Source organism: Podarcis cretensis (genome assembly GCF_951804945.1).
Source record: "Podarcis cretensis genome assembly, chromosome: 3".
NCBI classification, from domain to species: domain Eukaryota; kingdom Metazoa; phylum Chordata; class Lepidosauria; order Squamata; family Lacertidae; genus Podarcis; species Podarcis cretensis.
Genome location: NC_137172.1, coordinates 63,856,550 through 63,873,523, shown reverse-complemented (window position 1 = coordinate 63,873,523; position 16,974 = coordinate 63,856,550). Strand labels below are relative to the sequence as shown.

General features: G+C 42.5%; 2 protein-coding genes across 5 annotated transcripts in view; both read right to left on the bottom strand.

Annotated features, from left to right (window-relative positions):
* The window catches only part of MAP7 (microtubule associated protein 7), a 98,708-nt gene extending 95,478 nt beyond the window's left edge, over positions 1-3,230 (bottom strand). The window contains exon 1 of one of the 2 annotated variants that reach the window (XM_079970955.1): positions 3,075-3,230. In XM_079970955.1, coding sequence (XP_079827081.1) covers positions 3,075-3,135 — 61 coding nt within the window. In that variant the 5' untranslated portion in view covers positions 3,136-3,230. Of the gene's footprint in view, positions 1-2,783; positions 2,871-3,074 lie in introns of those variants that run through there. The other variant, XM_079970954.1, reaches the window with a different exon arrangement.
* Positions 3,231-5,733: 2,503 nt separating this feature from the next.
* Positions 5,734-16,974, bottom strand: part of MAP3K5 (mitogen-activated protein kinase kinase kinase 5) — a 97,503-nt gene continuing 86,262 nt past the window's right edge. For all 3 annotated transcript variants that reach the window (XM_079970939.1, XM_079970937.1, XM_079970938.1), the window contains 5 exons: positions 13,437-13,680; positions 10,119-10,231; positions 8,864-8,976; positions 7,172-7,248; positions 5,734-6,704 (listed from right to left, as the gene is read on the bottom strand). In XM_079970939.1, coding sequence (XP_079827065.1) covers positions 6,644-6,704; positions 7,172-7,248; positions 8,864-8,976; positions 10,119-10,231; positions 13,437-13,680 — 608 coding nt within the window. In that variant the 3' untranslated portion in view covers positions 5,734-6,643. The remainder of the gene's footprint in view (positions 6,705-7,171; positions 7,249-8,863; positions 8,977-10,118; positions 10,232-13,436; positions 13,681-16,974) is intronic.

Here is a 16,974-nt window from a genome sequence, read left to right as displayed (position 1 = left end):
GCTGCTGCATTCTGCACTAGATGGAATGTCTGGTTCAGGCCCAAATGCAGCCCCCATATAAAACACATTGCGAAAATCCAGTCTTGGAGATTCCAAGATACTATAGACACCAGGCTATTCAAATATGGCTGTATCCTGCACCCCTGACAAAGCTACCTAGCATGCAGTTAAAAACGGCACTGTAGTTTTGCTGTAAACTATTCAGGGTATCTTCCAAATGTCCTACACTGATTCAAAAATATGTGACTGGATCATCATGCACAGATTAATCAGCCTCTATCTCCTGGTGCCTTAGAGATGCTTTGGACTACAACTCCATTAAGCCCCAGTCAGCACACCTATGCTGGTTTAGGCAAATTATTGGTTAACGTTATTTGCAATATTGCACTATGCTTCTGTAGTTCAAGAAAGAGAGCTTTCTTATTTCAGAGTTTTCATTTCCATGAAATTGCCTGGCAGTTTCGCACCCTCCCATTCAGCTCCCAATCCAGAAATAGTGCATAAAGTGTTAAAATGCCCACATCTAGCTACAGATCTTTAGCACCCTGCCCATGAATCTCTATTCTTTATGGCAATTTAAATAAAACAGATATGTAGAAAAAACTGCAATGTTACACAAGAGACAGATAATATGAGAAACAATGCATGACGAGTATTAGCTTTATTTCAATGTGTGGCTTCAGCAGTACCATTATGATACCAATAAAGCAAGGAAGTGCAAATATAACATGCCCTCCCAGAACCAGCTGCAATACTGACCATCCTTAAAATTAGAATACAGAGTACCCAGAATTGGCTATTTCTACTCAGCAAGCTAGTTCAAATTAAAATTGAAATCATTAATCACACACACCATGCCACAACTCTAGCAAGTGTGTTTTTTCATGTACGTTCAAATTTATTGCTATGAGTCATTCCATTAGGACCAAGTAGAGTTATCCATGCATGTACTTCTGCACAGGATTTTCGACTGCAAAGCGTACACCTGCCTTTTAGCAGAAAGCTTTCAAATAAGATTAACCACACTCTGCAGAAATCAGCATGCTGAAAGCTTCTGCTCTCCAAGTGCTGCCAACCAAGCTATAAAACCCCGGAAAATACAGTTTTTTTTTAAAAAAAGTAACTCCCTTACACTCATGGCAATCTAGATCAGGGCCACTTCCAAGTCAAATGAGCAAAATGGAAAGGTGGCAGTTGAAGGACAAAGGCAAAGGGCTCCCCACTATCGTGTGTGGCTAATCCTGCCAGGAGGGGGAGATGGCTTGAGAGGGAGAAATAGGGTGACCTGGTTTGACTTCATAGTGGGAGGTTTCAGGCCTGCATCACTTAAGGTACCTGAGGCTTGGCCTTGGTATCTTGTGAGACTTAAAGTGAGAGGAGAGACCTATAAATGTCCAGTTTTCTGGACCAAATTTCCATCTAGTCCTGCATCCTGTATTCCACAGGGGCCCGTGAGATGGCTTTTGGAAGTCTACAAGAAGTCACCAGCCATCTTCAATTGCTATTCCCCATCAACTGATAAGCACATTATTGAAGGACACTGGACCCACTGCAGTTACTTCCCATTGTTAGGACTGTTTGAAAGTAAATAGGTTCTAAAAGGGAAAGGCAAAACTCTGTGGGCTGCCCTACCAAGATGAGAAACAGGGCAAGGAAACTAAAGAGAGACACAGGCAGGATTATTTGAAGGTGGGCATTCCAGTAATTAATGAACCAGATGGAGCGAAGGGAGTTTGGGGGCGAAAATGTTCCCTTCTCTGAGGCAGTATGCAATATTTAAGGAACACAGCTGTTGAGTTCCAGGAAAGCTTAGGGGGTAAAGGAAGGGAATCTCAGCAAGGATATAGGGAAAGCTGTCCAAAAGGGCTTGTAAACATGCAAGAGTGGCAGGTGGCTCCAGTGGGGACACAACTTCACACCTCCCTCTGCTTGAAAGGGAACGAGATGATTTATCCAGCATAGGTCCTAGGGGAGCTGTGCCAGGGAAACATATTGGCTTGCTGTCCATGGCAGTCTTTGGGGGGCCCTGCAACATGGGTCCTTATCTGCTAGTCTTAATAGCTACTGTGTTGTATCATGCTCCTACCAACAGAGTTATGATTTGCTTAATCCACCTCTTTACTACCCTACAAAATAAACAAACTTTGTAATGGTCTGATGTTCAAAAAAAAGCTGGCAAACACTAGATGTCACAGTTCTGTTCTCTTTAAACGTGTCGCATCTCAAAGTAAAAAAAAAAAGCCCATGAGCAAATCACAGAAAACATTATAGAACAAGCTGCAAGTGCCAAGATTTCACTAAAATCCAACCCCTTACCATGACAAAGTAAACAACAGAAGATGCTGGGGAAATCAGCAACAGCTTCGCCAGTTTTTATCTAGCAAGGCTGCCTTTAATTGTTGCCCAGCAAGCAGATACTCAACAGGTGCAGCTTTTCTCTGTGAAAAGCTGCAATCATTGCTAATGGCAGAGGAACCCTGACAATGTAAGAAAATGGGAGGGGAGATTAAGAAGGAAGCAAGCCAACTTCACTGCAATTTCTGAAAGCCCAACTATTCTCATACAGCCCATTAGTTCTCTTGCACAACAGAACCTTCGTGGTTATGGCCGCACTGAAACCCTCGATTTTATTTTGGGGCGGGGGATTTTATTCTGGATAACGGAGCCTTGGCTCGACATCCTTGACCAAGATGAAGGTCACAAAGCAACCACAGGTATAGGACGAGTTTTATTCTTTTTCTTCTTCCTGAGGAACTGGGGTTGTGCAGGTGCGGTGCCCTTACCTGTTCCAGCAGGAGGCGGCCGCCGGACCCAGTGGCCAGGGCGGCCGCCTGAGTGCATCCACATCACCTCAGCAGGCGCGCCTTCCGCGCCAGTCCTATGACTCGCTGGCGCGCCTCCACCCTGGAGCGCATCTGGTGTTTTCAGAATCCTTCCCTCAGCAATAACATCCGGCTTCGAGCCGGGCGAAGAGGGGAGAGGGGCGCTCGGGCGCTCGCCGCCTCCCAAACAGACGCCCACCCCGCACGGCGCCCCTTCAGCCCCGTCGGCTGAGAGCCACGAGCAAGACTCACCTGTTCGGGCAGCGGGGACGCCGCTGCTCTTCTTGGCGGCCGCTCCTTCTGCCTCCGCCATGTCGGCTCCCTCCGCTCCGCCGCTCCGCCCCGGAGCTGCTCCGTCCCACCCCCGGGGAGCGGAACGTGGCCCGGGCAGGTGAGAGGGAATAGGCGCGCGCGCCACAAGCAGACCCGGGAGGGAGGAGCGCGTGGCCGGGCTCGGGTGTTTATGGCAGACAGCGCCATCTAGTGGGCAGGTTGAAGGCGAGGGAGATGATGAGCATGCCGCCGCCGCCGCCGCCTTCTCCTACCCCTGCCTGAGGCGCGACGGAGCCCGCCATCTCCAGCTCTTGCTCAGGCAGAGCTGTGGTGCCTTTAAACGGCACGGCCACGGGGAGACTTTCATTGGCTGAGGGGTAGGGTGAGGGGCTGCTTGTTGGTCTGCCCGCCCCATTAAAGTCGCTTGGATTGTTCCTGAAGGATTGAGGCTTTTGCCTCGCCCAGAGAACCATTGTTCTGACTGGGGCGTCTGCTCAGCCGACTAAATAAACATGCAACAATAAAGTACGAAGTGGCGCTTCCGCCCCAACGTCTTGAAAGCTGCACATTATTGTATATGGGGAGCGGCGGCGGCGGCGGCGGCGGCAGAAATTGGCATTTTAATAACCCTCGCTTTATCTTCCGCTCTCGCGTTTATTTCCTTGATTCTGTTGCGATCCAAGCGCCTTTAGGCACCTCAGTCCCTTCGGAATCCTGCACTGTCCGAGCCCACCCCCCCCGGCTAGGCGAGCAGCTTGGTTAAGCGTAAGGTGGTGGGGGGGAGTTTGCAAGAACGAAGGGTCCCGGATTAGCATATGCTAATCGAAATAGAAATCCTTTTGGCTAAACTTTGAAATCCACAAAACAGTCGGGAGAAATGAACTGTGAACTTTGGATTAATTGGAGCCAAAGTGCAGCAACGAACAGCAGCAGATGGTGATAAAGCCACGGTTCATTCCATAGCCAGGAGAAGGTGAATGAAATCTAGTACCGATTGTAAAGAAATTACAGCATTATATAACCCAAACTAAAGAAATAAAAGAATCCTACACAATGCATGCGAAACAGCATTACAATGACCTATTTGAACAGTCAATGAGTTTAAAAGCATTTCTTGTTTCCTCAGCTCCATTCAGCTTTACCAAGTTAACCTCAGTCTCTGGACATGTAGCTGCATTTATTTTCTGGCTTTTGAGGCTTGCAGAGCTCCTTGTAAATTTAAAAGATCCCTTCCAAGCATGATGAATGCTAGTTCATCCACTGGTGTAGCACATCTACTGGTGCAGAAAGCTCACTGAAGGCCATCTGATGCTTTTGCAGCAATGGGTGCTGAGAAGCTGTGTTTTTCGCACACAGGCCATGGCTGATCAGCCTCACATGAGTGGGTTGTGAGGGAAATAATGTTTGGCAATGAGGATGGAGAGAGATAAATAGGGCAGGGGAGGACACTTGCCATTCAACAGCACTCCTGATGCTTTTTTCTTTAAAATTCAACGGTATTGTCATTTGGTTTGCTATTGCTAAATCAGAAATTTATACTAAACGTATAGTGATGATTTTGGCAGCTGCCTCATTGGTTGGTTGGAAAAGATTGTTGCACCAGAGCAAAGGAAAGTCCAGCCTTGTTGGTAGGGAGAGGGGATTATATTATGTGTTGCCACTATCCTGTCTTGTCCCTGAAATCTAATTTTGCTACTTTTGGCACACTCAGAATGCCTAATGGGAGTTTTTTTTGGGGGGAAAACCCTCCCACTTTCCAACAACAGACCTCCACACACACACCCGCCACCCTATTTTTGAATGGCCCTCAAGTCCAAAAGCATTGCCAGGAAGAGTACACAAGTATTTGGATCCTGGTCATAATCTCCTGCACCAGTGCAACTTTCATTAGGGTACAAAGACAACTCCAGGGCAACACTCATGCAGCAGCTCTTATAACTTATCATCACTAAACTAACATTTTTATAAAAAAAAACCACTACCAACTAAACCAGGCTTCTTCTGTTCTTGTACAGAAGCAAGAACTCAGACTGTGCCAGGCTTCTATTGAGAGACAAAAGCACTCAATTTAGCTACTGGCCCACCTCAGCCCTTTCGATGATTTAAGACTAGCACTAAACTGAAAGTATGTGAAAGCAGTTTTCAGTGCACTGGTGACTAATTAGTGTATGGTCAAGTGTACTAAAATCCTATCAGTTATTTCCCCACTGCTTAAAAAATGCATCTGCACATTCCTTTGATGTACAAATTGATGGGTAGCTTTTCCAACTTCTACAGATATTTAGACACTTTTCCTCTGTACTGTACTTCAGTGGTACCTCGGGTCAAGTACTTAATTCGTTCCGGAGGTCTGTACTTAACCTGAAACTGTTCTTAACCTGAAGCACCACTTTAGATAATGGGGCCTCCCGCTGCTGCCGCGCCGCCGGAGCACAATTTCTGTTCTTATCCTGAAGCAAAGTTCTTAACCTGAAGCACTATTTCTGGGTTAGCGGAGTCTGTAACCTGAAGCGTATGTAACCTGAGGTACCACTGTACTTTCACTAGCAGGACCCTTTAATTATTCTCCATTTCCTCCTGTTTGTCATAGTTCAGATCTTTCAACTACAACTTTAAACCCAGTAAGTCAAGAAATCTATCAGAATTGTGCATCATTTTTTATTCCCAAAATGTATATCACAATGGATAGCTTTAGAACAAGCTAACAGTACTATATGTATTTTCAGGCATATGTAACTGGTACAGTTCAGTAGTACATAAACAACACTAAAAACAAATTGCACTGTAGACCAGGATTTAAGTTACTAAAATAAAAACAATATAAACATTTATAAAGGACTGTAAGTACCAAGTATAATATTCAGCATACTAGAAGGAAAAAGCTACCAAATAAGCTTTACACAATCATTTCAGTTACGAATTCCACCCCAAATTATGAAAACATGCAAGAGCCTCAGAACAATGTCTTCAGTCCTTGGAAAGACAATACCCATGGGCCCTTGTGTTTCCCCTGCCCAAAACCTACCCCTTCTACTGAGCCACCCACCCCACCCCAGGCAAGCTGCAAAGCCACCCTGAGATTGAACTGATAGGTCTCCCATCATTCACTTCTGCAGGCTGAGAAAAAGAGACCGAGTCCCAGAAAACACCCTGCCCCCATCACAGGCTCTGGTTACACATATTAACGCAGAAAGCTAATTTTCACATTTGCTTCGTTGATGTGGAATCACATGAAATCGTACAATGGGTCTTTGTAATATTTACATGGGTTTTGTTAATTATAGCCGCTGTTCCATCATTTTAGAAAAAGAGAAGATTCTGTGTAAAAAAATATTTAAAACTAAAATAAAATTTAATGTTGTAGACAGGTCTCTCAGGAACATTAGGAGTAGACGCAGCCAGAAAGCTGCAGTGTCCTTAGCAACAGTAAACAAATACTGGATTAAAGTGCAACAGCATTTTTATCTTTTTTTAATACAGAACTCCTGTTCTGGGCTGCTGGAAAGCTCCAGTTCTCTTCAGAGATGGAGGAATCCCTTCAGTTGGGGTCAGGTGTGCTTCTCTCGGAAGTCAGTGATGGCCTTCCACAGTGTACATAAAATCCCACCTCTGCAAAAGAAAGTCACAGCAGGCTTTTTTTTTTTGTTCTGTTCTGTTTTGTTTTACTCACAACAAACAGCATTTTCACTGGCAAATGTCTTCATTCAGACACCTTGTGCGCTTCTTAAGCAGAAACAATGCACATTAATTTTAGTTCCTATCAATCACTGTGCAATAATAACATCCTAATGGAGATTTTGATGTATATCTTATAATTAAATGCAGTGCACTAGCTACATAATTCATAAAATGTACTAGTTTAGTTTTAGCTATCATTAAAAAATACATTAAAAAGCAACACAATTTGTATAAATGCATTATAAATAAGGATTCAATATGTATATGTGAAATATTATGTCAGTCTAAGAAGCTTGTAAATAAAAGTAATTGATTCATTGAAATAACAATAAGCCCTTTGATAAAATGAGAACTACAAGTTGTTTTTAAAAAACAAAAAAACAACAACACTTGGTTACCTGAGTCTAAGGCATTTTAGATCATCTCGAGTAACATAGCAGAGAACGTCCATTAGTGTGTAGTCTTCGGCCAAAAACTAAAATAAGAAATCTATGATGAAAGTTATGCTGATTGTGCCACTGGTTATCACTCTTGCTTTATTCTCAGGGTTATACAATATCCCTGTTTAAATCAAAGTCTATTTGTCTGAAAGATGCACAGAGCACATGTAACTTATGAAGAAAAGTATAAGATGAATGTGTAAGAGTAATGTAATATTTTTGTTTAATACTTTAGTTCTTTATGTACCCATAAGAGCCAAGTAAGAGAACCATGGTGTTCTGGATTCTTTCTACAGAACTCTGGAACTTACACTGTAAAGACTATAATAAAGACAACTGAGCTTTGGTCAGAGGCAGTGCATAAAGAACCAGATAAACTGCTTAAAATTAAGCAGTGTGCTAGTCATTAGTGCATTAGCATTTTTACACTAAAGTTCAGGGCTGTGGAACCAGTGGCCCTTTGGATACTGTTGGACTCCAACTCCCAGTCAGCATGGTCATAGGTCAATAATGATGGGTGCTGGAGTCTATCAGCAGCACTAGGAGGACCACAGGTTTCCCTAACTCTACAGTGGTGCCTCGCAAGACGAAAATAATCCGTTCCGCGAGTCTCTTCGTCTAGCGGTTTTTTCGTCTTGCGAAGCATCCCTATTAGCGGCTTAGCGGCTATTAGCGGCTTAGAAAAAGGGGGGGGGAAGGGAAAAAGGAAGCAAGACTCGCAAGACGTTTTCGTCTTGCGAAGCAAGCCCATAGGGAAATTCGTCTTGCGAAGCACCTCCAAAACGGAAAACCCTTTCGTCTAGCGGGTTTTTCATCTTGCGAGGCATTCGTCTTGCGGGGCACCACTGTACTCTAGACATTAAGAATATCAGCTATAAGCATTTAAAACAACAACAGCCCAACAACCGGAGTCTATAAACCATTTAGAATTTATTTTTTAACAGAAGTCATGGGACTAAGCAAAGTTGCAAGTAGAAGATTACTTGTATAGCTGCTTTGTAGATTGCAATAAAGTCACAGAAGGTTTTATCCAGGAGTCGTCGTCAAGGTCGGGGCTGAATGTGTGCACTGGAAAAGCCAATCCAGCATTTCTATCAATGCATCCATGCAACCCTGACCTCACTAGCATCCTGGCCCACCCAGATGAGCAGTAAGTGACACCAATGTCAAGAAGGTGACTCCTTATGACACCGGCAGCTGCTGATTTGTTCACTCACCAAAAAAAGTGACTTGGGGGAGGGGAATGTTTGGCTTAATGGTAGTTTACAGAGATTCTTCACACTTATCCCCTGAATGCCCATAGCTCAGTGGCAGAACACATATGTGACATATGTAGAAAGCCTACAGCTCAGCTATAGTACAGTGACATTGGACCAAGTAATAAATAATAAAAGTAGCTCATGACTGAACTAGTGATCCAGTGATCAGACATACTGTATTTCAACACACGATATTAATTCAAATCCAGGAAGGATGAACAAATATAGTAATTCTTTTTATATTTTTTATACACATCGCATTTTCTTCCCTTTATTTGATTCCCCCCCTCATCAAACAGATAGATAAAGCAACCTTTAAAAGTTTGCAAACTAAACCTCTGGGTCTAGCAAAATCACAAACAGAACATACCTAATAAAATATCTTTCCTACCCTGTTTATGGTTTCTTCATCAGCACCATGAACTCTCAGCCAAGTAGTAAGATCTGGATCTTCAACCCCTCCATCAGTTGTGCTATGGTGAGACAGAGACGTGCCAGGAATAGCTGAAACAAATTTTTGAGACTGGTAAGTTAGTGCATTTTTACATTTACATGGACCCATAAACTTCCTCCAACCTTCATGTGGAATTTTACATCATGTGCCCTATAGTTGCCAATGGGGCGAAGTGCTAGATAAAGACTGTGAACTTCAGAAATGAGCTTGTGCTAATTATGATCAGCAGCCAATATGAAGAAATGGCAGGGAAGGACTGTACCCACTACCCATATAATCATGCCATTTGTCATTTTAAGTGACTTGATTTGGGAGAACCCATTTAGAAGAAAAATATTTGTTCACAATCCTTGTGTACATAAAGTGCAGCTAGCTAAAAAACATCATGTATGGTTCAAATTTATGTGAATTGTTTTTTCAAAAAGTGATAACAAAAATTGATCTAACTCGTCAACAAAATAGTTATTTCAGCAGAGTGATTCAAAACAATGTGTGCTAGAACGTAAGATTCAAAGAAATCTTAGTTTGCAGGTATAAATAACTTAGGGCAAAGCTTTGTGAATTATAGATAAGTGATTACTGAGTGGCAAAAGGCACCCAAATCTTATCAGATCTGTTGTCAGAATTCTTTCATAAGAACTGCCATGCTGAATTACAACAAGGTCGAGCCTTGTGACAATTAATTTGGATTGTTGCAGAGAAACCTCATGGGCATTTGCTTTGCTCTGTACTTAACAAAAGTGAGTTGTATCATTCCATTTTGTGGTCTAGGTTTCTGCTCCTGCTTACTCTGGTAAAGCTTCACAATGACAGTGTTTACACATAAATAATAAAACTAGGAATGTTACAGATTTCTTTTTTTAAAAAAACCCAGCAACCTAGAAATAAAATTAAGAGAGAATCTTGCTGTTAGCTAGTAATGTATAAATCTTTGTTTTAAGTAAAATTTGTAAAACACTTGCTTTACTGATGCTATACGGTATCAGAAATAATATGCATGCTGTGGGTATATCATATGCCTGTTTCAAAGAACTAACTGCCTAGAAAATGTGATAAAGCGTCTTAAACAAAGAAGGCAAAACAACCAAAATGAAAAAGATGGGTCAGGGTACATGTGAAGGCTTTGACTGCTCAGTCTTCTTTTGAAAAGTGCTTTGAGGAGCAATTGCCTTTGAAGATTCTAGTGGAGCACCTATTGGTTGAGTCCTAAGCTTCAGGTGTTTGATCTCCTGTTCCTTTTCTTCTATAGCGTGATGCAACAGGGCTTGAAATTCTCTCTCCTTCTGCACTAGCTCTTCCAGTAGTCTGTTAAGGAAGTCAGAGAGATGAAAGGAAAGAGTTACATTTCACTGTGTGTTTGCCAAGGTAACAACATGAAGTGAAAAGCAAAAAAATGCAGAACTGCATGAGTAATTCCCCAAAGCTACTTCCATATCTTCACACAACTTCCATGACAAACAAGGCTACCATATAAAGCAAGCTTCTACAGTTCATGAAAAGCAGATTGTGTATACTTTGCAAATGCAAGAGCCACCTCTTAGGCCTACAGTGGTGCCCCGCAAGACGAATGCCTCGCAAGACGAAAAACCCGCTAGACGAAAGGGTTTTCCGTTTTGGAGGCGCTTCACAAAACGAATTTCCCTATGGGCTTGCTTCGCAAGACGAATCGTCTTGCGAGTTTTTCCGACTTTTTTTTCCTCCCCCCCCCCTTTTTCTAAGCCGCTAAGCCGCTTATCTGCTTATCCGCTAAACTGATAAGCCACTAAAAGCCGCTAATCCACTAATAGCACTAATCCGCTAAGCCATCAATGGGCTTGCTTCGCAAGACGAAAAAACCACTAGACGAAGAGAATCGCGGAACGGATTCTTTTCGTCTTGCGAGGCACCACTGTATTTCTGAAGTTCCAAAACCTATGTGACTTCCATTCATTTAAGTGAAATGCATTTATTGTTTAATTTCTACCCTGCCTATTGCAAATAAAATCTGAGGAGGAATGCAAAAACAAACAAAAAAAATTCTAATAAACTCTCATTCAGAATCAATAAAATTCTCTCTGAACTCTCTGGCAATGCATTAGTAATGATCACTAAAGAGCAAATTCAACTGTCTGCCTAATTAAAACATTTAAATTGTAATGATGGGCTGAGACAATTCTCCAAAGAGAACCAGTTCTGAAGGCTGACAACTGCATCAGAAAAGGTGCTGTTCTGTGAAACAGCCCACCAAGCCTGAAGGATCCCAGAGCAAGTCCTTTAGAATCAAGGCAAAACATTACATGAAACAAATTCTAGGAAAGGAAAGGAAGAAATTAGGAGGTGATCATTTTATTCAGTTGCAAATTATTATGCGTGACAAAGGAGTGCATATATGTAGCAAGTAGGGAGAGGAGGTGAAATGAACAAGAGACCATCCAGTCAACAACACCTTTCTCATCTTGCTTCCTTGTCCCCACCCCACTGCCAACCAACTGCTGGACAACACAGACAAAAAGAGTATTTCCCCACCTGCTTGCCAGTGTGTAATGCAAACAGGGAATGCACCTTTGCCTCTTAAATTGGAGCTTGGATTAAATAATATGTGACATGAAGAGAAGCAAATGACCCTCCCCTACACAAATATCCCTCTATTGTTCTTCATTATGAGTCCTTCACAAAAGCCTGTACTGCGATGAAAAGGTGGGGCAGGACTGTGTCTGCTTCCAGTGTAATGAAAACAAAATAAAAAAATTCCTTCCAGTAGCACCTTAAAGACCAACAAAGTTAGTTCTTGGTATGAGCTTTCGTGTGCATGCACACTTCTTCAGATGTATCAACCAAGAACTAACTTAGTTGGTCTTTAAGGTGCTACTGGAAGGAATTTTTTTATTTTGTTTTGACTATGGCAGACCAACACGGCTACCTATCTGTATCCAGTGTAATGATGAGTGGAGGATCATTGGCCTTCTCTATAATTTCCCACCCCACTTCCTTTGCCTCTCTCAGGAAGGGGTGTGTGTGTCTGGCTGCAGGAGCTAACTCCCTACATTTACTCTCCCCACCACAATGAGATCCCAGGGAACTGATAAAAGAAGCACTGTTCCATTTCCCTACCACACTGAATGTTCCAGAATACAACACTGAACAGGAGCAAGAGATAGTGAACAAGAGTCCACCTTTAGCAGTGCACCTATATAGCGAAAAAGTGGGGATATATATGTGCGAGCATACGCATGTACACACTTCCGCCACTGAACATTATATGCCATGTGGAAGGTGTATTAGGATCATAGTGAATTTAGTAGATATTCACGTAGATTGGGGAATCCATGCTAACTCCTACAGAACAATCACAATAAGCAGAAATCTTAGGATTTATGCCTTCTTGCTTCTATGAATGTTTTCGGAGCAAAATCAGCTTTAAAAGCAATACTTAAAATAGTTTTGGACGTGGAAGCTAACAACAGTTTTTTTATATTCTCTGTCTAACATTATTTGATATTTGTTTTTATAATTATTTAGTTCCAAAGACTGAGTTTTCTATAGTATATTTTGAATGGAGGTCAGTAACAATGAAAACAATGCGCTCTAGGTAGCTGTGCTAAGCCAGGTGTTCAGTAGCTTGGATTTGTTCCCGGTGAATAAAATATTAAGAAGACCTGGGGGTGGTTCATACTATTATGAAAATGAATTGTTATTTAATCATGAGTTGTGAATGGCAGGAATATAACAGAATATCTTGGAAGCCCATGTAACAAAGGAGCTTTAAAAGCCCAAGGACGTTTTAAAAGCAGGCTTTAGACTGCTATATCAATCTAGCTAGATGTATGATTCACATGGAAGCAGCTTTTTGTGAACCTATTCTAGCCAGAACTAGAAGAAGTGTGTATAGACTTTTATTCAACAGTCAGATTTTTATTTTTATTATTTAAGAAAAGCTAAAATCCTATCAATTGTCTGTTGGGGAGAAGTCATTAATGGAGTAGGGCCTAGATTTGTCCCCCTTGCTCCTCCTTCCTACCAAACAGCTGATAGGCAAAAGGTAAAGGTAAAGGGACCCCTGACAGGTAAGTCCAGTTGCGGACAACTCAGGTTGCGGCACTCATCTCGCTTTACTGGCTGAGGGAGCTGGTGTTTGTCCGCAGACAGCTTCCGGATCACGTGGCCAGCATGACTAAGCCGCTTCTGGCAAACCACAGCAGCGCATGGAAACACTGTTTACCTTCCTGCTGGAGGGTACCTATTTATCTACTTGCACTTTGACGTGCCTTTGAACTGCTAGAACTTCAATTTTTTCTCTCTGCATGTACACAGCCCTGACAGCTCTGTGCTCACTCCACTAGATGGGAGTGTCGGTGTTTTACTAGTCTCAAAGAATTAAACTGATCTGGCACAGCAGATTAAGACTTGTGCAAAAAATAAATAAATGAAAAATGCCTAATGGATTGTGCAACAATATACTTTAAAATGTTGGTGCAACTCTGTTAAGTGTGATAAGGAATCAGCTCCAGGTCTTCAACTACCTAGGACTTACCTGTTAGTTTCCAATTTTAGCCTTCCAAGTTGAACATTGAGGGATCGCTGGGCAGCCTGGGATTCATGGGATACAGTAGAACTTAGAGTGCTCACTCCTGAGGTAGCTATAGCATCTTCCAGTACAAGGCAAGGCCGATGAATGGTTGGATTTGGAGGTTGCTCTTCATGTTCCTCCTCACCTTCAATGTCCTCCTGATCGGCTGTATCACTCTCAGATGCTAAACTGAAGTGTGTCCTCAATTCTGTTAGAGAGAAGGCTTAGTGTTAATTTTAGCAATGAAATCACAGACAAGTATGATGGGCTCTGCAGCCTCCTGTATGATGGACAGAAAACTTGGAGGACTTGGAACAGTACGGGCTGCACCCATTCTCCAGGCTGAAACCAAGATGCAATTTGTGAAATAAGAAAGGACCCCAGGGATAATAACCTTGCAGATCTGGCACATCAGGAACAAATAAGAAACCAAGCTGCTAAATTAGGTGCTGATCCCCAGGAAAAACTGGCACAGACTTGTCACCAACAAAGCTTGCTAGTAGCGCCACCAAGAAGGGATAAGATCACACCTATATAAAGCTAAAAGCTGTGTTCAGCTGACGAGACAGCAGCTTGCCACAGAAATTATGCTGACATAGCATAGTAGAGTACTTTGGCTTCCAGTAGAAGCTGAGGAAGTGTACTTATATTGAAACAGACTATATTTGTTTATCTAGTCAACCTATTGCAATTGGCAGAAGTGTCATCCAGCAAGGCCAGCTATGATCCTGTTTAATTGGGGGGTGCTGAGGATCGAACCTAGACAGCTCATTCATACTGATTCAGATCACTGATCCATCTAGCTCAGTGCTGCCTACACCAGCTGGCAGCAGCTGCCCAATGTTTCAGGCACAGGTCTTTCTCAGTCCCAGCTGGAGATACCAAGGATTGAACATTGAGATCTTCTGCCTACGAAGCATGTGCTGCAGGGTCCTCACCCCACAGGCTGATCTTGTTCTTTTTCTTGTTTACTTCTTTCCTACCAGGCTTGTTTCACTCTTGCTTTCTTTGTAGTAATTATGTATTTAATTAGTTTTATTTACAAAGATTTATAAACCACTTGGCTGCAAAGCTCTCCAAGCACTGTACCTAATAAAACTGTATTAGTAGACTCCACTGATCGGCCTGCCAAGCCAGCACTTGTGTCCTGCCTCGCGTGGTTCTATACTGCTCTTGCTTTACATTCCATTTCATTTTATGGATATGCTTTTGATGCAACGTTGGCATTTTATTGTGTTTATACTGTAAGCTGCTTTGATTTGGTTATGTAAGTGGGATGCAGTTGCAACCAAAAGAAATTATTACGAATTCTAACAGCCATGTCCTTTATAGGATGTAGGACTGGCACATGGGCTGATTGTTATAAGAGATGTACAGCAACCTCTGCACTACACACAGGCCTTGAGGTCTGACCAGCGGCAGCTACTAAATCAACAAGTGCTGACTAGGATTTGCACTACATCTATCAGGCAATTCATTCTCATGTCTTGTAAATACTCATTGCAGCTGCATGCAGAATGGAAGGCTTATGGGATTTTTCAAAAATAATCTCTAAAGCTCTTTCCTGGTCACTAAGCCAGAGCACTTTTCATACAGCAAATGCTTCAGGGCTTACTATTTTTCATGCCTCTGACCAGAGTTGATTTTTCCCAAACGTTTTATAAATCTATCTAGACCAAACTGCACACTTCCTACCATTTATTATTATTATTGTTGTTATTATTATTCAGTAACTTCAAGAATCAGTGCCTGAATGTATGTGCTTTCTTCTTCCTTCCCCATTCTTCTTTTCCTTTTGCATGTTGTTGATAGATTGTGAGGCTGCAGGGCCTGGATCGACTTACCTTTCAAACTCTGTATAGGACTTAGAAAATGATAAGCACTTCAAAAGTGATAAATCACCCTCTTGATTTTAGAAGGAGCATAGGAAGTAGAAGTTGAACAGTTTTTGATCATTTTTCCTTAATAATATGTGCCCCAAAGGGAGCTAATATATATGGTCCAATTAACTGTGTGTTCACTGATCACAGCATGTACTGAGCATTCTGGGAAAGATAGTCTCAGATTAAATCTAATGCATTGCTAAACCTTAAAGAAATAAAAAGAGGAGTGTAAAAAGTGTAAAAAGAGGAGTGCCTTAATAATCAGGTGTTAATTCGACTTCCGGAGGCGGCGCCATCGGTAATGGCGGATACCCTCTGAAACGGAGGGGGAAGCTCCGCAGAAATCGGGTCCACCGCTACAGCGAAGCGGAGGACCCTCAAAAAACCCACAGGCGGGTGAAGCCTGGGGCCGTGGGGCTCAGCGGGCACGCTTTGCGCCCCCCCGAACTGTCAAAGGAGCCCTGAAAAGAGCTCCGGAGCGGAGCGGGGGTGTAGCGCTGTGCTGGAGCCGATCGCTACTTCTGCGGAGTGAAGCTGCATAGCAGTTACCGGAGAGCGCTGGCCTTTTTCCTGTGAAACATCGGATTAAAACAGCTATCCGTGAGTAAGAATTGGGAACTTGGAAAGATCAAAGTTAAGACCAAGTACTGGACTTTGATTTTGAATTTGAATTTGAACTTGAAACTAGAAACTTGAACTTGAAATTTGAACTTGAAACTAGAAACTTTGATCGGGACTTTGAACTTGAATTTAAAATTCGGACCTGAAATCGGCAAAGTGCAAACAGGAAGTCCGCTTTGCCGATCCTGTAAATAGAATAAAAGCAAGGGACAAGGGAACTTTGAACCACTGACTTGTTTTATATAAAGAGCTAAATTTCACTGTCAGAGCAAAAGAACCCCCCCCCCCCCAAGTAGGGAAGGGGGGATAAAAAATCCACCACTTTACTTTTAACACTGATCTGCCGGTCTGTCTTAAATAAATGCAAGGCTACTGTGAAAGTACTGTTTATGGACATTGTAACTTTTGCTACTGAATGCTTAGAAGGACTGGTAACAATCAAGGGAGCCTCCAAATTTATAACTTTTTTACTCTTTTACTCTTGCAACAAATTGGAAAGATAACTGGGGAGCTGATGAAGTTACTGTTTAACAATTATTGAAGAAACAACCTGGTATTCTGCTCCCCTAGAGGAACTGTGTGTTATAGCTGGGGATTTTCCACTGCAGCTGCTATTGTTTATAGCTAAGAAGGAAGCTTGGGAATTGTGTGAGTGACCTTGATTTCTAGAGGCAAGCAATGGAAGAGAAACAACCAGACAAGTTACAGCCTCCAGATAAAGTATCAACAAGAGCAAAAATTAAACAACAGCAGCAGCTGCAGGCACAGCAGCAACTCCAGCATAGAAGAACATCATCAGCAGGACTCTCTGTCCCACAAGCCACAGAAAGGGAGGAATCAAAAGGAACAGGATCGGATTCTGCAACATTAGATAAGATTTTATCGGCTCTGCAAAATTTGACAGCTAAGATTGATCAAAATACTTCAACTATTAAGGACCTGGGGCAAAAAGTAAACGATTTGGGGACGAATGTGAATTCTAACACCCAGGCGATTGA